General features: G+C 41.7%; 1 protein-coding gene across 1 annotated transcript; it reads right to left on the minus strand.

The window, feature by feature from the left end:
• Positions 1–3,109: 3,109 nt before the first annotated feature.
• Positions 3,110–24,356, minus strand: LOC128517348 (adhesion G protein-coupled receptor B1-like). The gene is made up of 31 exons (XM_053491019.1): positions 23,876–24,356; positions 19,235–20,167; positions 17,994–18,143; positions 17,819–17,905; positions 17,571–17,732; positions 17,289–17,453; positions 16,626–16,790; positions 16,346–16,510; positions 16,127–16,228; positions 15,914–16,020; positions 15,611–15,799; positions 15,438–15,506; positions 14,395–14,503; positions 14,137–14,280; positions 13,959–14,034; positions 13,715–13,817; positions 13,556–13,599; positions 11,553–11,679; positions 9,027–9,130; positions 8,825–8,927; positions 8,495–8,715; positions 8,298–8,364; positions 8,090–8,175; positions 7,757–7,928; positions 7,551–7,646; positions 7,359–7,395; positions 6,528–7,162; positions 6,279–6,314; positions 5,923–6,027; positions 5,568–5,618; positions 3,110–5,192 (listed from the first exon to the last, which is right to left on the minus strand). The coding sequence occupies exons 2-31, from the start codon at positions 19,950–19,952 to the stop codon at positions 4,995–4,997; spliced, it is 4,593 nt and encodes a 1,530-aa protein (XP_053346994.1). The 5' UTR covers positions 19,953–20,167; positions 23,876–24,356; the 3' UTR covers positions 3,110–4,994.

Here is a 24,356-nt window from a genome sequence, read left to right on the forward strand (position 1 = left end):
GGACATGTTTAAAAAAAATAATACCCGTGAGGACGTTGTCGAAGCAAGACGCAGAAAGAACTCAATAAGAACGGAGTGAAAATGACGGCATTGACCAGCTACAGCGAAACTAACACCTCTTAGGGACTTCATTGACATTCTACATGCAATGATCGAATGTCGTTCTGATTGATCTGTTATTGGGATTTCAATTTGTTGTTGCCATGTCAATGGAGTTCACACAATGACCTCTTCAGAGTATATGAATAAATTTATATTATGTTCTTTCGGTGCTTAACACATTTACGACACGCAGGTAGAAGGTTACCAGATTTAGTATAAATATACAATTCTTTACACCATCACTTCATTTTAAAACAGCACTTTTACTCTGTAATTATACCAACCCACAGGACACAATGACAATAAGCACCTGGTAAGAGCGCAGTGCGATATGCTCAGACATCATAATAACTCGGTTTGATCTCATAGGACATGGTCTTGTATATAATAGAAATTAGTGACAAGATGACAGACCCGTTGAGAACCTGACTGGTACAAGGATAGAAAATATTATGAAATACAAGGTTCTCCATTTTAACTTCATGCATCATTATTTTTAGGTTGCAGTGGGACCTTGATGGTCTTTGATGGGGACCTTGGGACCTTGATGGGGCCCTAAATATTTAACTTCCCTGTGGGTAAAAGGATTAAGATAACTTGGATTAGTGATAATTTGCAAAAGAGTGATGGTGTTAGTGTTAATTTCGTCAACAAAAACAATACAAAAAAATATTTGTTGACGACCTTTTTTCCTGTGAATAAGACGAGACAATGACAAGATGTCATGGATATCAATGAACAGCGACAGTGACGGAACCTGCATGCAATATCGTTGACGAGAAAAGACGAGATTAAATATGGTTTAAAAAAAATTATTAAGTCATCTGTCTTTATTTTCATCAACATTTAATTTTTTGTCACAATCTACTATGATACGGTGTTCATTCATTGTGACATGAGCAGAAATGTTTCCCGGGTAACGGCACGCGGCAAATTGGGAGTTTGCAAGCACTGTCATTTTTAACTGTTGGTCATGACAGCAATTTTACTCGGGTGAAAGAGAAAAGCCGATATTTGGGTCCATTTTCTTTATATTGAACCGATGGAAAAAAACAAGTAGTAGTAATATCGGAGGGGAAACAGTGGGGGCACACAATCGCTGGGAAAAATACCACAAACCTGAAAAGATGCATCAAGGCATACCATAAAAATCATCAAGTTTTACAGCCTCTTCAAAGTAATTATGTTTTGTCATATGTAACCTATTTTAAATTATTTTATTTCATTTTATTTTATAGTTAAACTGTTGCCTAAGCTAATAGGTTAGCAAATGATTGTGATCCATAGGAGCTATCCCTATCTCATATCCCGAAATTGGTATAAAAACAGACTTTAGGGTTAATTAATAATAAAACAAGACTTAAATACTTAAGAGTTCCTCTGACTATAACTTGACTAAAATGCCCAGACTTTTAGTCGACTAAAACCTGACTAAAACAAAAATAGGATGAGATGGACTAAATATGATAAAAACTAAAAGGGACATTTCTCTTGGGACTAAGACTAAGACTAAAATTAAAAATAGCTGACAAAATTAACAGTACATGGTGTATTGAGATATTGTTGCTGTCCCTACTGTATCCACATGCAATGGTTTGAGTTCATAGAACAGAAAGAACAGAAAGTTCCTGACTGATAGGGAAGTTACCCATAAATTAATTTAACTACATCTCTGCACTGCACCACTTAGTTTTGTTACTGCTTTTTATGCTTCTCTTACTATCCCAATGATTGTGCTACCTATCCTTGTGCCCACAAAACCCAGCTTCCACCCTGTTGTTTACAAGAATTTTTACTTCCAAAGGCCTACAAATTCCCTGCCTCCAAAAAGATCAACAACCTTCTGGTTCCATCCTGAGAACTATAAACCACTGCTTTTGTACTGATGTCTACAAGCTCTAGCTCTAAGTCTGCAGTGTACAATCTCTTGCCCCTTCCTGAATTCTATAACCTCTTTTTTATTCCACAAGGTTTATTTTTCTCCTGCTACAATCCTAAAGGCTGCAAGATCCCGAAATCCACATCCTGAGGTCTGTCAGCTCCTGCTCACATATTGCATACTGTAAAGCTTCCTGGTTCTGATCTGAAATCCACAAGCTCCTACGTTGTCCTAAGGTTTACACCCCTTTCCTTAGGTTTATAGCCTCTTGTATTTCTTATGAAATAAACAAGTATTTACTCCTGTCCTAATGCCCATGCAGTTTCCCACTACACTAACTAGGTGTATATGCTGTTACTCTTCAAGTCAAGTTCTTCTACCTCTTGACAAGTTTATGAGCTATGCAAAGTTTTTGAGCTTTCCTTCTTTTATCATTGGATTGACAAGCTTGTGCTTTCATCATCAGGTTAACATGCTGCTGCTCTTAACCTCTATAGCTTCCAGGTTTTATTCCGAGGATAATTGTTTTTCTTCTCCTGAAGCCTACAAACCTCATGTCTTCCTATCATCAATGCTATAAACTCCTTATCTGTGGATCAATAAGGTTTGTTTTGAGGATTTAAACTTCTTAAAACTAACATGATGTTTACACATTCCTGCTCAATCTGGACTACATTTGTCTCATGATTGGAACGTCCCAGATTTAAACCTCACCACCAAGCTTGCACACCAGAGTCCTTGAGCAAGGCCTTTATCCCCCAACAGCTCGTAAGTGTAATGAACTAAGTGCCCTGGATAAGGGCGTCTGCCAAATGCCATTAATGTAACGATGAGTTTGAATTTCTTAAATGTTGGACGTCATAAACTATAAAAGATTATTCTCAATTCTGGCCAGAGAAAGATGGGCTCTAATGATTAGTATTCGTTCTTTCTGAATGCTTGTCCTTGCTAGGAGTTAAGGTATCATCAATGTTTTTAAGGCTAATTTACAAAGTGGCAAAGAATTTTAAATGAGCATCATCCTATGAAGCTAATAATATGCGTTTCATGCATCAATGTAAACATCTGCTTCTAGAAAAAAAAACATTTTATAATATAGATTTTTGTTTTATTAAAAATCATACATAGTCATTTTGTGCTCTGAAAACTGTACAAGTGAAAACAATGGAAAAATAAGGACATACAAATGTAAAAGACAGAAACAGTTAGACTTTAGATACCCCATACTGTCTAGGACTGCAACAAGAGGGAAGGTTATTGGCACACAGGGTTACAGTGTTTCAAAACACAGGACAATACAGAGGGACCAGTGTTCTGTTATTCAACAATCTGGGGGGAATCAAGTAGAAAACCAGGGGTATGTGCCTGAAACATACTCTATATTCTATTGTTCTTTATATATAATTTCTATTTTTATCTCCCAAATATTAATCACATGACTCAAAGTCATGTGCTTTCATCCATCAAATCAAATTCATGGAGAAAAAATCTTTGATATTTGCTAATACAGTCCTTAGACAGTATTATCATAAATGTCTCTATATGCTCTATAAACATGGTACAAAAATTCCAAAAATAATAAAAATCTGTCATGGGTCTGACATCACCCTCACTTGAGCATCAAGTGTCCATTATCGTATTGCACTTTTTTTTTTAATTATTCACTCTCTGTTTGCACAATACGAGAGTCTGTTTGCCTCAACAGCTGGCACTGAGGAAGTTCTGCTGGAGTTTAGTGGAGGGCGAGAACAACCTCGAACCACATGCCGAGGTGCCTCAAGGCCCAGTGCTAGGGTCTTTGAGGTTATACATATTTCTCCTTGTTGTCAGGTTCACAAGGCTGTAGAAAGAGCTGGTCATGGAAACGGAGGAAACACAAATAGTGAGATGATCCACCAGGGCATACAGCCAAGCGAAGATGATGCTTTCATCCTGAAAGTGTCCACATGCTGCTCGCACCTAGCCTTTGGTACCCAGAACGTTCACTGGGCTTGCTCCAGGTGTAGCAGTGGTGTCTCACAAGTGGTCACATGGGTTAGCACATGTTTGTAAAGCCACACCTCCTTTTGTACTCTCATTATTGTTCCTCATGTAGTTTTTGGGAAACAAATATATGTTTTATATTAAATTTGGAAAATTTATCATGACATTTGAAGGTAATGAAGACAAAAACGGGCAGAAAACAAATTACAGCAAAAGCAAGAAAAATAATCTTATAAATATAAATCATAGCTGAATAAGCCAAAAATATCAGCAATATTTTATAATAACAATGACAATTTAAACAATAAAAATAAATGTTTAGCTCTGATAGTCCTATTGAAGCCTTGAGTCCAGGAAAGTTATGCTATAAGACTCTGAATAGAGTTCAGTGAAAGAGTCTGTAATAAGCTCTGGAGAAGCAGCTCTACGCAAAAGCGATATAAAAACAATAACCACAGCGCAGACAGTTGGCCACATGCGTCCGTTCACCTCAGGGTGAAAAACAGCCAAGAGGCTTTTGGGAAGTCACTCGGTGCCAGTCCTTCTCACGTGGTGAGAGCAGAGACACTGGAAGAAGTTGAGCTCAAGGAGCCGAGCAACCGGTCGCCCTTTCCATACTGAAGCCGAACGAAAACTGAACAAAAGGCACAGGCATGAAGACTACACCTCTCCTGGACCAGACGGAAGAGTTACGGGAGAAGCTCTTGGCGGAAAAAAACAAGAATCTTGCTGTGCCCAGAGGAGAACCAAAGCCACTCCATCAGATCCATCCATCCATCCATCACATCCCCTTCCCCCTTCTCTGTTATGTTAAGTACCATTAATTAAGGCTACAATAATCCCAAACTATGCAATCTCCCCTCTTTATTTCTTTGGATATCAGGACATGGTTTTTGGTTCTCTCTCTCCACCCCTACGCTCTATATATCCTTCTTGACCGCCCAATTTTCCCTTTCTGATTCCGCCCTCTCCCTCTTCTTCCCAAACCAAAAAAGAGCCAGATTACACAGGATTTTTTTTGGTAAGGGCCTCACACTTCCGTCTGCAGATCAATGATGTCCTGGCCTACTAGAGGGATGGCAGTGCCAGGCTTCTCCCACTCTACAGAAGGCATCTCCAAGGGAGATGCTGCCAAAGGCTCAAGGTCCTTCCGCACCCATGATGGCGGCGACGCCTGTGATCGGGGCATGGTCTCCCATGAGCGCTCGCCCAGTGCTTGCTGTTTGTCCTGGAGAAGAAAACATAATATAGGTTAGGATCTCAGCCAACCATGTCAGTCTGAACAGCCAAAAACCCCTTGTGTGTTTTGTTGGACTATTTTTTTCCCTTCCTTATGGAATCTGTTTATGGCACCGATGAAATGCTGCAAGGATATAAGTTGCCCCTATGTAATATTCTTCCCCTACATTTAGAGATTAATGTTATCCATCCATTAGATTAAGAGCACAATGCATGCAGCATTTTCCACATAAAGCATTAACACACATGTGTTAGTAGTGTTTTTATATCAGTGCAAGGAGAAGTATTGAACCGAATAAACGTTATTTTTCTGTTAAAGCAGTAAGTATTCCTATTCCAAAAATAATTCTTAAGAGACACTTACGCTGTGGCTTGTTTTGTCACTTCCTGCAGAAGACACGCTCCATCTCACAGACTGCACAGAAGAGAGAAAAAAAAGTTATTCCACCGATTTATAACACACTTTTGAAAAGTTAAGAAAGTGAGCCGAGTTCACAGCATTTCTATTTTACGCCTGCTCTGTTAACACTTCTGTCCCCCCCCCCCTTTTCCCACCTCTCCTTCTGATCAAGTGCAATTTAAGATGAAAGAGAATGAAGGTGAGAAATTGAGTTTGAAGTAAAATGTCAGATGGCTGCACTAAATGGCAGCCGTATCCAGTTTCTGATGCAGATCAGTTCTATTTGCCAGGGTTTATTGGTGAGGTATTGGCGTCTTACCTTGCTGTCAGAAGCGGGTGATTCTCTGTCCTTCTCAGCATGATGTAGTTTCCTGTTGAGGTCCTGGAACATGTTCTGATGGCGCTTTCGCGTATGCATGATCTTCTACATGAAGCACAGAACAGAACAAAGAGGGTTAGAACATCTAATATTGAGATCTTTCATAAATTCTTCTTGTATAAGTCATGAGATTTGGTGGATGCTCTATTCTAAATAATAATTATTTTTCCATAAAAAAAAAAAAGCCATGCCAAAGGCCATAAATCTTCTAAATAATCTTTCGCTTGAGAATGGCACAAATGTTTCCAGGCTAATAACACTGCTGTCATGGAGGTGAGTTATGAAAATGCAATTACCTCAAAGTCGAGCTCAGCATAACGAGATTTCTGCCTCTGCAATGTTCGGGTTGGAGGAAAAGACAGGAGAAGAAAGGAAAGAAAGAATTAGTCATTCTTACGAGGCAACTCTAACAAAGATGCATATATAAACATATATTATGAAACTATATTAAACTATAGGAACAAAAAAAGTTTGCTTTGTTCTTATATAACTGACTAATAACTTTTCTAGCACCATTTTGGTGCAAAAAATATATTTCCACTCACCCCCTCGCTGACCTCCAGCGAGCTCATGGACAGTGTAGAGATAGTCTCGCTCTTCGACATCATGGAGTTCATCGAGTCGAAGGTGTCTCCTAGCAAACTGGTGACGTGGCTCTCGCTGGACATATTGTGCACATTCTGCAGGGGTGAGTCCCGCTCTGAGTACGACACACTGGCGCGGTCGGCAGTTACTGGCTTGGTGGCGTAGGCAGCCTGTGGTTCGGCGTATCCGCTTCCCAGGTGCATGATGCGTGCCTGGGGCAGCTGCTCAACGCTGATGTTGTACTTAGCGGAAGAGATGTCGTCCTTGGGCTTGGAGCGCAGTGTGGATGTAGTGTTGGGCATCAGCATGTAGCCGCTTGCGTCAGGGACGCAACCTTCGGTCGGTACGCGCACCAGCTCGTGGTCCATCTGTGTGAAGATGTCGCTGTCGCACACGTAGATGGGCTTGGAGCTGGGCAGCTCACCTCCACGGGTCTTGTCACGACGCAGGGTCAGAGTGTGGCTGGAGTAGTCGGGCATGGGAGGCATGTGCGTTTTGGTGCTGGGCTTCGAAGGCAGTGTGTGGAAGTTGGGTCCCATGGGAAGTGGCAGCTGAGGGAGAGGCATCTTCTCTTCTGAAGAGCTTTTCATGCCACCTGACATGATGAGGAACAATGATTAGATGGTGCAATTTAGCACAAAAAATGTCACAAAGTTGACTTACACCATAGTTTCTGCTCATACTTTTTTTTTAATATAAGGTCTAAATTTATTTCTAAATAAATCTGACAATTTTACTTGAAAATAACAACAACAACAAAATAACAGGAAGTGTTAAGCTGGTAATCTCACCTGGTCTGTTTGAGTCACCATCCTTCTCAAAGTCACCCTACAAGCGAAATAAAACAGAGAGGGAGGAGTGTTAAAATTAAATCAACAGCTATTTGTGAATGCCGCAGGCCATCATGAAAAATGCATGAGAATGCTAATGCGGCTTCCTGCTCCCGATGTGCCGATCTGTGTGCGCTCGTGTGTGACGCTCACCAAGCGCTGCGTGTGGCCGTTCTGCAGTGAGCTCCCAGAATCGCCGTTCCCATCATCCTTGCGATCGACTACGCGGCATTTAACGGCCTCTTGTACCTATAACACATATGCACATGTTTCATATTTTGCATATGTAGGTTTTCCATGCCATGCGATGGAGAGAGTGTACTGTATCCGCTGAGTGTTTGCGTCTCATTTCCGCTCACCTCTCGTCGCAGGATGCAATGCACCATGACGATGATGAAGCCCTCGAGTGAGTCGAAGACGGCAAAGAGGATCTGGAAGAGAGCCGAGCGCCGGTCTGTGATGGCCAGGACAGCCGACATCCAGGTCAGAGCCAGCAGAGGGAGAACCACGCAAGAGCTCCAGAGAGACGCCCTGCAGGAATCAGAAGAATGGGTTAACTACAGCTAATGGAGAGTCTGATTTTAGGCTTCCATACTTTAACATCCATTCTCGGAATCAATGAAAAAGCTATTTTATTTTTTGCCCTTAAATGATAAATGGTATAATATTTTCCAAAAAGAAAAACCTCTTACCCTGCTCTCTCCTTCAGCTTCACATCTGTGATCCCATCCTTCGACACAAGCTTATTAAAGACCAGAATACCAATCACCATGTTCACCTAACACACAGAAAACACAAAAGCACATGATGTCAAGACCAACACAAAGGCATTTTCGTGGCTCTATTACTATGATACTAGTTGCGTGTACCATGTGTGTGTATATCTGTTGTATTATTTACCAAGACAACGGCAGCTGCAGGTCCAACAAATGAGTACAGAAGTCCTCCTTCAAGAGACAGCCAGCAGCTAGTGGACAAAGCAAAAGAAAAGTATTTAATGTTAATCACTTGGGGGGGAAAAAAAAGCATAACCGTGCAAGATAGGAAGAGAAATAGAAAGATGGAGTAGTGTGTAAAGTGAAGTGCAGTTGACTCACTAGTTGACCGTGCCGTATCCCTTGGCCTTGGTGAAGCCTACAGAAACAGCCACGACGAGCGCGGGCAAACCCCAGCCCAGGCACAGGAAACGCTTGCGGATGATGCGGTTGCGCAGACGACCGGTCACGGCCATGTACGACTGCCACGCCTCTGTCAGAACCCAGCAGAAAGAGGACAGGAAAAAGAAATGGAGGAAGGCTGCTACCAGGGTGCACATGACCTGAGAGAGGGAAAAACATATAGGCAGGCGTTAACAATAAGCATTTCACGTTATTGGTTAAAATACATTTAAACGTATTAGAGCGGACCAGGAAACAGTGATGTCATACCTTGTTGCGAGCCTGTGTCTGACCGATCAGGATGAGAGCATTGGAGCAGATGATTGACAGACAGAAGTTGATGAGGATGACCGAGCGCTCAGAGCGGATATATCTGAAAGAAACAAACCAATCAGTCAGTTTATCGATCGCTGTGTATTGAGCATTAATGCTTTTGTGTGTAAGAATGTACGCATTGTTTTTATGTGCTTACTTCCAAACGGAGACATAGATGATGATAAGCAGTAGCAGGGTCAGGGATGAAACGCCACATCCTACGATCATAGTAACCGATGGCAACAGATTCTTATCCATGTTCTAGGAAGAAGAAGATTAAATGTTTAGTGATCTCTCTCTCTCTCTCTCTCTCTCTCTGTCTCCCACCCCCCAATACACACACAAATCCCTTGAGGCAACACGAATGACAGAAGTAGGGCAAGTTCTGCGGGAAGGAGAAATAAAGGTGAGATGTGGTATGTGTGAGTGTGTGTGTGTGTAAGTATCCTGCAGGGGCCAGGTGGACTAATTCTCACCTCTGCAATAATCTGTGTTGTTGGCGAGTAAAAGCTAAATGCTCATTTTGTGCCAGCAGGCAAACAGTGGTGTGTGAAATGGTGTGGAAAAAGAATATAGCAGGCACTGGGCCATTAATGAACAACAGAAACAATCATTAAATATATAAATATATGTATATATTATTAGGAACTGATATCTAAGCTTTGGCATCTACAGCATATTTTAAAGCTAGCAGGTTTGCTTTCTGCATCTCAGACATGTCCTTATAGTGCCTTTGCCTGCGGGTTTTCATTAAAAAAAAGGTCATTATTTTTTACTGATGCTTCGGTAGCCGTACCATCAGCATGTCTTTATAATGTCATTTTCCTGTGTTGCACTCAATACTGTATGAGTATTTCATTATTATGACTTTATTATAGAAAGCCTTTCTAAGGAAAATTATTATACTAAGATTTTTAAAGATTTTTTTTTTTTAGTAAAGATCTATTTGAAGTGTTTCTAAAGTGTTAGTGATCATGTTAATGTCTGACATTTAATAACTTATCATTCAATTAAATTAAAACAAATGTTTTACTGACAGGCTGCAAAATACCTAAAGATTCTATTTAAAAATTGGATATTTATGTAACAACCTCAGCAGCGACCTTGTTTCCCCTCTCCTCTCTTCCAACCACTCAGCATTCAGCAGCACCAGTATAACTAATCACCGGCCTGATCATCAGTTTCTCACTGGTTCATGCCTTAAGGTAAATTTTTTTTATGCTTTAATGATTAATAGGTCACTTCTCTGAATCATTCAGATACATGGACTAGACTGAAAATGAGAGCAAAAATATTGGCAAAAATGAGAGCCAAAGAAGTCCTACAGCAGGCTCGGAGAACTATTCTTTAAGATTACTTTAAAAATACAAGAAAGTCTGACTATTTGGAAGGAAAATATAACAAAAGTCAAGACTTTTGCACTAGTATTGTATTTGTCCCTGGAAGCTCACAGACACTTAATATGAATGCTTTCTCCCAGAACACTGGGTATGTTCCAGCAGAAGAAGTGAGATGAATACAGCTAGTGTGACCCAAATATGACCCAGGCAGGTTTTGCCCTTGAAACATGAAATGTTTGTCTGTTGGACAAGGAAAAAAAAAAATCAGGACAAGGAGGCCGCAGAGAATAGCGCACGTCCTAATGATGTCCTGTTCCAATGACTCACACAAGATGGACTGGTTAAGGGCATTTAAACACCAAAGGAAGTAGAGCATGTCTCATAAGATCTCGTAATGCTTTGCTATGGAGTCATGGAAATGCCTGTAGAAGATTGCTTGATAGACGTGTTTGATTTCTATAGAAATGAAAAGTACTGTATATATTTTCTTTTGTTTCAAGTGAAATCGGATCGATGGAACACGAGAACAAAAAAGACAAAAAAAAAAAAAACGGCTACTGTATTTTTTTTAGGAGAAAAAAAAACGATTTATCGATAAAAGTCGCTTCGATAAAATGCACACACGTGACATCCCGTAAGCCTGGCTATAAAATAAGACGTGTGAAAGCATTAGTCTTTTGAAGGCCAGTGCTCTTGCTCTTCCTCTCCTATCTCTCGGACAGCTCCATCACACAAGGAGCGGGTGCGCTGCGGATGCGGTTGCCAAGGCAACAGCAGAGCGAGATGCTTTAGGCGCAGCGAGGCAGCCTCCAATCAAATGAGGAGGAGAGAAGATCTGCACAGCTCTGCGCAAAAAAATGGAAAAGAAAAAGAAAAAAAAAACGAACCGTTCTTTTTTTTTTTTTTTTAAATAAAAAATTTCTATGAGGTAACCATGCGTTTTATTACCTTATAGGCCTCGGAGTAAAAAAAAAAAAAATGTCAGGGGCAAAACAATATATGCATAGCAACGGTGAGGTTTTAAAAGGAGTATTAATTTGAAATACTTGTTGCAATCAGGGATCAATCAATTAATCAGCGTCTTTTCTTCGAGCCGATAACCTGGAAACCTGAACGCTGTGTGTTAAAGTCTGTTCAGACATGTTGCATTAACCTGTCTCCATATATAAATATTTTTTTCTTTCTGATTTTTGTTTATTACACGCTTCCTCAGACAACAGCGCCATGCATGCGGACACACTGACAAAAACACTGACGCATACACACACACACACGCACACGTACAGTACGACAACAAACACGTCTCCCACGCAAATGCAAGCACACACTCATAGACGACTCACCGACTCGGGGTTCGGACGCGCTAAGATGGCGAACGTGGAGAGAGCGTCGCACGCGCACCTGGTCCTGCCTGAATCGAGCGCGAGCGCTCTGCAGCCGCGTGCCGACCACGAGCCCAGCAACGATTCACTGAGAGAGAGAGAGGGAGAGGGAGAGAGAGAGGGGGAAAGCAAGGGAGGGAGAGGGGAAGAGAGAGAGAGAGAGAGAGAGAGAGTGTTTCAGAGAGATCTCACACTGCAAAATGTGAACCCTCGGGATGTTTCCCCCCTCCTCTTCCCGCATATGTGTTGTGCATAATAGGTGTCAATGGTAAAGAAGGGAATGATAATAAAAAAGACCAAAAAAAAAAAAAAAAACAGGCAGATCAATAGAACCATCATAAAACAGCTTCAGTGGTTCCCTGAGCAATCATTAAGTAATTATTATTTTTTTTAATTGGTTTGGTCTATTTTTCCTAAATAATAAATTCACTAATAAATTCAAATGGCCACAGGTCACAAGCACTGCCTCTCAGGTCACATGACCACATGAATCATGTCTAGCAGCCAAAATGTCTCCCATCTTTTTCCCTGTCTGAGAGAAGATGCGGTTGCCATGGCACCCTTGGCGATGGAGATGGCGGGGCAGCAAAGGAGAGTGGGTGTCAGCTCTGGTGACCGCACACGAAAATGGCGCAGTCGAAGAAAAAGATAGTTGGGATGAAAGTGGCGATGGTGCAACGTTTATAATTCCTGCACCGGTCAATAAGAGTGTCTGCTCAGTGCTCTCATAATACGCAAGCATTCAATCATACCTCCTATTTTTTTTTTTTTGTGCTCCTGATCTACAACTTCCTCCTACACTGAGTTCCTCTATGTGTACTCCTTGCTCTTGAGTGCGAGAGTATGCATCATGTACTTGTCACACTTATATATATACTGTATAGGCTATATCTTTGTAGATTCCATTTTTATGTTATCTCTGCCCTTTTATGGAAGTGTTTATTCAGACTTCTACTACCACGCGTTCTATCAGGGGAGTGAATGAGTAACAGCTCAGTGCTAACCCACATGTTCTACTTTCATCTGGCCTATTTACTGCCATGGAGCTTTAATCCATCCACTAGAACATTGCAACTTGAATATATCATGTATGAGATCATATCCCTGGACCGGAGCTTCATCCTGAAGCTGAAATGCAGCACATGCATGTACACTGGGCCTCATATATATCAGTCTATTAATGAAGTTGAATTTCAATTTTCGAGCACACCTGACTGACTAAGCGCATATTTTCATTCCAGATTTTTATTATATTCATTTCAGATTTACAAAAGTTAGGATTTGTTTTCCAGCATATATTGATAAATGGGATAAATCTGGCATAATGACCAGGAGAGTACAAGTCACAGATGGTTTGCATTTATAGATGTCTAAAATTTCAGGAAAAGCTTGAGAACTGAAAATCATAAAGGGGCAATCCAATAGTGAAAGAGCGCCTCCTAGGGGATGACTCGTGCTAAATCTTCAGTTAATACTAACTTTAATACTAATGTACATCTACATATTAGTCTTCCTCATTTTCATAGGGTGCCATTACTTTTGCTCTTCTTGAATATCTACAGTAGTTTTATATTTGCCATATGCACAGTAACATGTTATGTATATGCTCAAAATCTTTATATGTAAATTTACAACAAACTAAGAAGGCTCAAGTATGATTATTCTAAACTAACAGGATTTCTAATTCATTCATACCAAGTCTAATAAACGAGGCTCAAAACCCTGAAAGTGGCTCCTAAAACAGTTTTTGGGTTGAATTAATTTTCTGGGAAGAGGTATGTGTGTGCGTAGATGACATGCACACATGGCAGTGGGGGCAGACGAGTGTGAATGCCCTTTGCTGCCGTGAAAGCATGACGGCCAGGTGGCTTGTTAAAATGGGTGCAGACGCACACTCATTCATAGACACGCACATACGCGGTCACCCACGCGTACAGAACGCAGGCCGCATAATTAACACTTACGTTTCACTCTCATCCCAGGCAATGCACGTCTCATTGACGGTGTCCTGCAAAGAAAGCAAGCAGAGTTCGGGTGTTATGCCTGGAACATTATTTATTTACTTATTTTTTTTTGTAAAGATCAATGAGAGGAGATTTTTCAATTTTTATGGTATAACTCACGTTGTGCAGATGAGGGAACTCGATCTCGACTGGGGTCGTCAGGAACCCGGGATTCGGCTTCACCATTACTGTGACAACCTTAGAGTTCAGCAAGGTGGTGTTGCTGAGGAGAGAGATAACTCTGTTAGACATGAGTGTTTTTTTTCTCTTACCTCTCTAAGGTATGATAGAGGACAAAGATAGTGTCACAAGGACATTGTGTGTGTGTGCGCGCGTGTGTGTGTGTGTGTGTGTGATGGCACACCTCTGAACAGACAGGATAGGGCCCAGATTTCTGTAAAGAACAATTCCAGTTACAAAGCCAGAGCTCTCTTCAGCATCTGCAATAAAAAAAAAAAGTGCATCATTAGAATTTTTAACTTTTCACATTCTAGTATACAGTATATATTGATGATAAGAGATAAGAGAGTGTGTGTGCATACCAGGAACATCCAGACTGAGGGCGTTGCGTGACACTACGATTTTCTCATCCAAATTGCGAACCCACTCCATCATGCCTCTCCATCCCTTCATGGGGAAAGTCACATCTGAAGTCATAGTCTTGGGATGCTTCTGGATGCTCAGTACTGTCGGTACAACAATTAGAAAAGAGTCACAAATACAAGACTAATGACTCTGATTTTGGCTGATGCCAAAATCCAACAAGAATATAGTCAATATAACCAACTATTAGCTCTCACCAAAGTTCTCAGTCATCTCATAAATATCTTGGAAATCTCTCATCTGCTTGCCAATGATGTCAATAAAGTCCTCAAACAAGCCGAACAGCTCCCTGATGTTCACCCCCATCTATGAGGAAAAAAAAAACACAAAGATGATTCATACACACATTTTCACCTAGAAAATCTCATACAAAGACCTACAAATCTCTGTTCGGCTGTAACTTTTCAATAGCGCTATGCGTGTAATACGGGTACTTCCTGAGATCCATAAACGGAGCGGCGGCTGATTCATTTGTGGGTGTGAGGGAATTCGAACGTCTCTCTGACGTGTACGTGCGCATGTGTGTAGGCGCGAGGTGTCCTTCATTTCATGGCCTATACAGCTCCAGTTCCCTCATGAGCTGCCATGACAACACAGATTGCTGTGTAGGCGGAAAGATTCTTTTTCTCTTAAAAAATAAAAAAATATCCGTGCCAGTCCAATGCGTTAAAAATTTCAGCGAGACCTTTCAGTTTAAAAGTTTAAAAAAACTGAGTGAAAGATTAGAGGTACTTTGCAAAGTTTGCTTAAGATAACCATGTCTTGACGTATGGATTATTTAAAGTAACCTTAATTTAAGACACATTTCACATTAAAGATAGAGACACAGGTCAGGGTTAAAGATCTCAAAGTGTCTCAATCATGGCGAACTGGTTTTAGATCAGACCTGAATCCGAAGGCTGTTTTAATTTGTTGGACAGGCTTACTCAGAGTACGCTCCATATGGGGCGCCAGCATGGGAAGCTAGTGAATCAGCCTCCTGTCTTAGGTACAGCTCATCCAAAAAGGCTTCTTAACGTTGACTAATGGTGCGCGCTGCCTAAGAAGGAGTGATCTGTGAATCTAATTCATTCCTGACACCTTTCAGAACCGGCACCACAGGGCTATTCTGTTAATGAGTCAGTTTCTATATTGGTAGCAGTACATTGGAAAATGATCTCTGAGCAATAATGAGAAAGCCAAATGTGTCAAGGAAGACACACACACACACACACACACATGCGTGCACACACAGACTCACCAGCTGTGCTTCTTGCCATTTGCCATGGTGTTCCTCCTTCAGTAAATTGCTGATCGTCTGGACGTAATTCTAATTAAAAAGAAATGACGGTTCTCATTTGGCATTCAAATTAAGCAATGTTCTTGGCGCTTCTAATGCTGAGATTTATCCAGTTATCTAAAATGGTCTTTTACCTCTACATCAACAACACTGTAACCAGCTTTTCTGAAAATCTCTGAAGTGTTTCTCAGCATTTCCATGACCGCTAGCAAGTCCCCGCTGTATTTTGTTGCATCGTTGGAGATCATTCTGAGCCTGGAGAGCATTTCGGACACACCATCCACCTGCACTGCTGTCAGGGACTTTGAGAACTGCTCGCGAGTCTGAGGATTAAAGAAGAAATATTAGTTATATACTATCAGGCATGCTGAAAATATTTAACCTTTTTCAATTTCAAAGTGATAACTATCATAATATGTAGAAGTATGCAGTTTTACCAGGGCTTGGATGTCTTGGTATTCTCTGGAGACGCATTTGATGTAGCTTGGGTTTCCCCACAAGGCCAAACCGATAGCGTCCAGGGTGCATCTTCGAAGGACAAGGCCTAGAAACAAGCAGATCAGTACGTTATAATGAGCCATGGTGGGAGCCAAGGAATAAAATTCTTTTCTGAAATTTTTTTGGTGTTGACACAAAGTTCTTCTCTTTACCTGTTGCATCAGAGGGGCATGGAACAGCAACGGTGTCACCAGCTGGAGTTCTCTTCCACACTGCATTTCCGTAACTTTCCTCACCACAGATCTCGTGGGGTTCTGCATGGTACAATGTTTAAACCAATTTAATTCCGAAATTCCTTTATAAAATATAAGACATAACCACTAGAGTAAACTTTTTTATTGATTTTTTGTGTGGTTCTTTTGTGTTTTTACCAGGGCATCTCTTCTCATTGCAGCGCCTAAGATCAGCTTTGTCACCGATGCAGGGTTCTCCACCGAAATATGGTCCCTCACATACCCTCTGCCTCTGCTGGCTACCACCTCCACATGTCTTACTGCAGCTAGTCCAAGAGCTCCAGGAGAGCCATCTCCCGTCCACTATGGGGTCAAAACAAAAGACGTCTCACTTTTAAATCTGTTACTCATGTTAATTACATTTTATTACAATGGAACAAGATATCTCAACCATTATTTCTCCATGGTGTGTACATACCTGGACAGTCTCTGAGGAAGCAGGTGTTGGATTCACGCCAGTCTCCACGGCACTCGGAGCCGCCATACGATGGGCCATTGCACTCACGCGTACGCTGCATGGTTCCATTGGAGCAAGAGGCAGAGCAGGGACTCCATGCAGACCATTCGTTCCAGGAACCATCAACTATAGAGAGGATTTCAACATCAGAATCTGCTTCATAGCTTATTTCCACATGATAGAAAAGGCATTTCTGAATTAAATTGAATATTTTTTTTTTACTGTTTTACTGGTTCTGTAAACAGTCACACATAAGGGCAAGAGAATTCCCAAGAGAACACTAATGGTTCCCTAAGCACCACCTCACTAGAACTCTTTTTAATTACCCAATATGTCTCATCACTTAATGCTCAAGTACAGTTATTTCTGGTTAAAACATAAAACCAAAAGAATGAACCATCCCAGAATAATCATCTAACTAAACCGGTCATACTGTATTACAGTTTACGTTCTGGTGAAAGAACTGTGGGCTACATCGCCATCTGGTGTTCAAACTCTAAACAACACTTGAGATTCTGTAACCCTGACATAATAATCAAACTTATTTGTGGATTCCAAAAAATTAAACTGTTTTTACTTCCAAATCCTTGAGTATTAGTTCTAAACCTTGCAGTAGCTACTAACCGGGGCAGACGGCAATGTTGCAGAATTTGGTCTGTTTTCTAGGCCCAGTGCATGGTTCTCCTCCATTATTGGGTGGCTTGCACACACGAACGCGGTCACGGTAGCCACGACCACACGTAGATGAACACAGGCTCCATGGTGCCCACTCGTCCCAGGCTCCGTTCACTTTATTTTTGAGGGGGAAAAATGATCTTAATACTACGTTCAGCTTATATTAGGACCAAAGGTGCAAAGTAGTGCATGCATGTTTATATATGTACAGGTATGTGTATGTATATGTACCTGGGCAGACTACAGAGTTGTTGCAGGGTCTGTTCTCTCTCAGGGGGCCAACACACATCACGCTGTTTCCAGATGTGAGGCAGTTGCGTACGCGACTCTGCCAGCCCTCACCACAGCTAACTGAACAGGAGCTCCATGAAGCCCACTGATCCTGAGCACCATCTATAACCGAGAACCGTTTTCATCAAAACAACATTCTGGATAAAAGCTGTGACTTAAAAAGAAGACTTAAGGGTAAATCTTGTTACCTGATTGAGGAATTGTAATCTCATCTCCGCTGTCTCTCCTCAAGCCGATGATGGAACGCAGACCCTGGCTACGCTGGCGCATTTTACCTGCTCAGATAGACACGTAACTTTAATTAGGCACAACTCTATTTGTCATTTACAATATCTGTTTTTTTTTATTGACATTCATTCTCACCAATGCAGGGTTGGGGATTGCAAGCTCTGGCCTCTTCAACCACACCCTCACAGATGCCATCTTCGGGTTGGCAAGCTCTGCTGCGCACCTGGACACCGCCTCCACACTCGTTGCTGCACTCAGACCAACGGCTCCAACCAGCCCAACCCTCTGCAATTAGACAAGGACATATTTTTGCTCTTTAGAATGTTGGTCTTAAGAAGAAACATATTATTTAAGGCACAGGATCACAATCCTAGTCCTGCATTTTTTCTCTGCGTCAACACACCCACTTCAACTCAGGATATGTTGTACATTTGTTAAATCAGGTGTGTTAGAAGAGTGAACAGTCGAACATGTGCAGGGCGGAGTGTTCTCCAGGGTCAGGTTTAAGAATCTGAGCACTAAAGTATATAATAAAGCTAAATAGAAGTTTAAATACATGACTAACAAAATTCATATTACTGCCACCTGGTGGAGTGCATTATGAACTGAAACCTGCCACTGCTTGTTTTTTTTTCAGTTTTTCTCAGTGGGTACAAGGTTTCGGCGGCTGCATTGGCATTTGTCCCCAAAAAAGCAAAATGTATCATGACTTCAGGCAAGGGGTCAATAAATCTAAACAGCTCTGACATTACAGGGACAGTTAAACTTTTCTGTAGACGGCGCTTGCAAAACAGAAGGCTTTGAGTACAAAATGCCAGCGCGCCGCATGAGAAAACAGATTGAATAGGGTTTCAGCACCTGCGGCGCTGTATGCGTGCCGTATCACAGGAGAACGGCGGGTTACTAAGGCAACCACAAGTGGGTGCATCGATTGCCTTCCCTTCCCTAGTGGTAGAGGCATTGTGTGAACATCGCCTCTTTGCTTCATCTCACTAACGCCTCAATTTTCTTCAATCTCACACACACCTGCTTGGCGCCACATCAGGGCAAAACGACTTTCACCACCACTTCAATAGCAGGTTTTTAAACCTGGTGAAATGTGGGGAGGGGGTGAAACTCTGTTTCAACTCTGAACAACTTTATTGTTCAAATTGACTACAAGTTTTCTTATTATGATTCAAGAGCACAGAATGTTCTGCAAGAAAGTTTTTCTGGGTTCGTAGATGTGAAGATCAATATTTTCATGAAAGCAAAATTGTGCCTAGGTGTAATTTGTTGCTTTCTCAATCATGCAAACATCATTCTTTTTAATGTTACTGCTAACAAACATGAATGCCATTAGGGCACTCAAAAACACAAGACACACACAAACTTACTCATGATCTCAGCATCCCTGTTGTTGTCTCTGATATTGGCTGTGCATTTCTCCATGTAGACTCCACCCCTGTAGCACCCGCCTGGTCTCCTCTTGGGTGGCTCCCAGCACTGGCATGGAGTGGCCATAATTCCACAGGGGTTGCCTTGGAAGCTGGTTGTCAGACAATCCTCAAGCCACTTGCAAAGCATCTCACAGGCAGGCACGCTGGGGTTCCTCTTACCTACTACCAGGAACTCTGCACTGAACTGGCTGCCCTCGTCATCATTTCCATCTTCTTCCACCATGAGCTCTGTCCCAATGCGGGGCACAACCTTCCTGAGCTGCAGGAACTGCTTGCTGGACTCAAGGTAGGCCACTGCAGACGTAGCATCACACAGGCGCACTACCTCGTCAAAGCTTTCCATGCCCAGGTAGGTCCGTGAGGTTTCCAGGAATGAGTCAAACTGGAAGGTCTTGATCTGGCGGGGTATGCAAGATTCAGTTGGCTTGGTGATCTTCATGTAGACGGTGTAGCGACGAGGGTCTGGATTCTGCAGGGTCCAAGAGCAAGGGGCTTCAGGAAGTGCGGTTTTGGATGAGAAGACACCAAAGAAGCGGCTTTGCTCAAGTGTAGCACAGGTGGCTGAGGCGGGTCCAGATGGGGTGGCAAAAGTCAGGTCGAGAAACATGCACAAGGCCAGAGAGAGGCCAGTGAACAAGCAGGGTTTCCACTCCATCTTCTTTCTTATAGAGGATGGATGGATTGGTGCACTTGGTTGATCTAGACCTCTTTAGACTTCTCTTCCAATGTACTGAAGGTTTTTCTTACTTGAAAAACTTGTTTTAATTTCTGGGTTTCTTTATGTTGCTTGTTTCTTCTAGACTAAAGTAGTTTGGACAGAGGGTTAAAAACTTCACTAGAATAAGGGGGCCATATCTGTCTGTAGCAGATCTGCAAAAAAGGAAACAAACACAAACAACAAATGCAGTGTTAGAGGTTTTTAATACAGGTCAAGTTGATTTTCACCACTGAGTGTGATTCATGACTGGAGGTCTCTGTGTCACTGGGCTTTTCTATAATATAATTAGCAGCTCAATAATTATACAACCTGCTGGAAAGCCACAGGCACATGATTAGAATTAACGTGTGTTCATACGGGCACATGCTGTCAGGATGGCCTTATTCAAATCACCATGGTGAAAAAAAAAAAAAACCGTCAGTAATTACACTGTGACTCTAATTACAGTGCTTTCACAGCATGCTTTTCTTGCGCTCCCTCTTTGCCTTGTTTTCTCTCAATCTCACACTCCTGCCCACGCTCCAACACGCGGTCTGGCCGCTTGCGTCAAACTGACGTGCACCAAGATTCTGCTTATGTCCACGTCAGGCCTGCGTCGCCTGGATACACAGAGTTTGTGCAGTTTTGAGAAAACCAGCAGGAACTCTCACTCTCGACACCAAAATAAGTTGACAACAGGGAGTTCATCTTGTATTTGCAGTTAGCAAGAGCAACAAAAAAAGTTTCTAAGCTGACTTTTTAGTTTAACATGATCTACAGACATCCATCTTATAGGGATGAAGAACATCAAAACAATATTGTAACCAATTAACATGTTTCAAAATGTAAGTCTTGTTTTCCTGTCTAACTCTAACAAGGAGTTCTGGTGTAACATTCTCTGAGACACCTTTCTTCCGGTTCTCTGGTTGTCATGGAGATTCCATAAGTGCTCAGGCTAATCTTTTCTGAAGGTCAAACCTCTTTACTTCCCAAGCATCCCTCGCTCCCTTGGAAAAGTAGGAGGAGAGAAGCATGAGTCCTGGGAGGGGAGATCTCTCAAAGGGGCTTCTCTGTAGTAGCCGGAAGTTTTGTTGCTTCTTCTTTTCTGCTTTCTAGCAGGCATGAAAAGCAGAAAGAAAAAGTAAAAGGGATGCATTTAAGCTCCACGTAGTGCAAAAGAAAGAAGGCATGGTGGAATAAAAAAAAAAGGTGCACATGATTCTTGCTCTAGCTCCCCTTGTTGGTATAACACCCGACAGTTTTCTCTTTTTTGTTTCTAACTCCATCCTACTTACCTTTTCCTATCATGCAGTGAGTATTACAAGACAATTTATGTCTCTTTCTGTGTTGTTTGATTGCTCCATCAGTTCTAATGGAGCTCTCCCCCTCTTCCAGCCGGCTCTCGCCATCTATAGAATCTCGCACACCGGAAGCTGCTAAAAGCAAAATTGAGAGCCCTAAAAGTCTCTCTTGTTCCCCTTCGCTCTTGCTCTCCCTCCTTCCTTTTCCCCTCCCTCTCCCTCCCTCATCCTCCCTGCCTCGTTACTGAAAGGCAGACTGCAATTAGCTGTTTCATCTATAGATGATTTCTTTTTTTTTTTTTTTTTTAAGTACAGGCAGAACCACAGGGGGAAAAACATGGACAGAAAGTGGAGCTAGACGGATACGGATGCTGGGAGATAATTTATGCTGATCTGCTCCTGGTTCGAGTGCCACTTACACAGCTTGAGGCTGATTATCATGGTTGCATCTCGTTCATGTAACCCTCTCACCACCGACATACTTGAGTTATAGTCACATGGACTTACAGATCAGGCACAGGTCTGGAAATCTGATTTATGCAGCTGGAGTATTGTGGCACTGAGGCTGTCCAAACACACACAGCACTGCCAAAGGCTTTTTCTGACTCACTAAGAGAAGATGATTCAGCCGTTTCCATAGAAACTACAAAGCTCTTGCCAAGCGTGCAGCAAGACCGCATGCTACACTTTCATAACTATCAGCACAATGTCTGATCTTTAGATTTAAGAAGAGTGAATTATTTTCCTGAAATGTTTACAGCATAATTTCTAAATAAATCAAGTGCTTTAAAACATAAGTACATAAATCAGACCATGTTTTTGCTATTATATGCAACATGTTTGGTAGTGGACAGGAGAAGAAATATGCCTTAGGGCTTTATGTATGATTTAAGAGAGATGAAGGCACAACATATGCATTGCTTCTTCATCTCGCTTTTCCTTCCACTGACACAGTTAGGCTTTTGTTTTCCCCAGGCACTTGTTAGAGGAAAAAATTACACACATTTGGGTTTTAGGCTTGAGCGCCACGTGACTGTGCAGACACATGCATGCACACATACACAAACAAACAAACAAACAAACAAATACATTGCAAACATTTCTCTGAACACTTTAACAGAAATCTGTCTGATGTACTGCTGTATGTATGTATGTGTGCAATGAGTGTGTGTGTGTGTGTGTGTGTGGGTCTGTGTCCGAGGTTGTATTAGATAGTCTTATTAGATAGGAATTCTCATTGAATGCATGCAGAAATACTTTGATCGTGCAGGTTCCCACACTGTCCACTCAGCACAGATATACACTTACACACACACACACACACACACACACACACACACACACACACACACACACACATGTGCGAACAAAAAGTCGTTTGAGACACCAAACAGAGAGAGACTGTTTGAATAAATCGGGTTGCTGTGGAGATAGAAGTGCGCACACACAGAAGTATTTGTGTATGCAGGTGATGACAGACAGGAAGTCTCCAAGATTTGACCATATATGTTTGATAGATAAGTGTTTACTTCACTTCGTATGCATGGATTGCTTGATCGAACTCAATCAAAAGCTTTAAATCCAAGACACTTAATGTTTTTTTAGTTTGATTTAAAAGCAGCAAACATTATATTATAGTTAGATTTTATATATGCAGCTAATCTTAATCATAATTGCACACTAAATACTAATATGCCAGAATGAGGATTTCCTAAAAACTATATCCATGCTGGGATTTCTATTCATTCTTTAATATATCTGTATAGAAAACTACAAAGTATCTGTAAGAAAATGTGTAAAAAGCTGACTAAGAAAAGGGTGCACGTTTGCGCGTGGGTACGAGTCTCTCAGGCGTGATTAGTCGAAGCCAGATAAACCATGCTGAAACATGCAAACAAAATTTCAAGCAATTTCTACATTTTTTTGGAAATGATAAACATTTCATAAGATTAAAATTTAAAAGCAGTGCTTTAATAATAAAAATAATAAAAAATAATGTTTTTCATGCGTGTTTACCTTCCTTGTTAGAAAGATCAGTTTGAAGCATTGCTGCTTACTCCAAACAGTTGCGCATCAAATGCGCACTTCAAGCTCCATGCTTTCTCAATCATGTTGCATAGAGAACACTTCAACTCAATGTTGTTGAATTTTAAAGCAAATAAAAAAAAAATTTATGCAGAAATGCTTTTGGTTCACGAACAGAAATGCTGCTACATTCTTAACAAAAAATAATTCAGGACCAGGGACAGCGTCTGACGGGGACGTTTCAGCACCAAGGACAGCTACTGACTGGGACGTTTCAGAACCATGGAAAGCGACTGAACGGCAAAGATTCTGGCGCGCGCTTGAGCTCTGCGCACGTGGCAGCGCATCGGAACGCTTTGAACTTGCAACCATGACGCGATTCAACCCGAAGTTCAATCAGCTCTAAAACGCAACACCAGCTTTCAGAAAGTGCTCTCATATACCGCGGATACGCACAACACAGAAAGACATTGCATGCAAACATAAGAACAAGCATCGTACAATGCAATGCATCATCATCATCATCATCACTGTCACCATGATCATCATAGCTACCTTTAAACTTAAGCGTGTCTTCGATAGGGTCTCTCTATCCACAGGTTTCTCACCGCCTGGAAATCTTCTCCGCTCCCGCTTTCTTCAAACTCTCCCTGTCAGGTGAAGTTGAAGGAAAAGTTGCGGGCAGGAAAAAGAAAAAGAAAGGCGGCGGAGAAGCAGAGGTGCTTCTCTGCTTGTTCTTTCTTTCTTTGCAGACCGATTCCAAGTTTCAGTGCAGTCCACTTCCACAAGCAATAAACGGCAATTTAAGCGACTCTGACCAAACTCCAGAGAGTTTAACTACCAACTCTTTGCCTGTTAGACTTCTGTTGTCCCAGCTGTCAGAAAGCAAGGCGAGCTTCTCTTCTCGTTTCTGCTCTATCTCTATCTCTGGTCTTCCTTTGCAAGGTCTAACAGCTCCTGTCGTCTTTGTTGGTACTTTTACTCCCGGCTTCGGAGTCTTCTTGCTTGTGGGTCTTAATGCACTGCAAGTGGTTCA

Source organism: Clarias gariepinus, chromosome 2 (assembly GCF_024256425.1).
Source record: "Clarias gariepinus isolate MV-2021 ecotype Netherlands chromosome 2, CGAR_prim_01v2, whole genome shotgun sequence".
NCBI classification, from domain to species: domain Eukaryota; kingdom Metazoa; phylum Chordata; class Actinopteri; order Siluriformes; family Clariidae; genus Clarias; species Clarias gariepinus.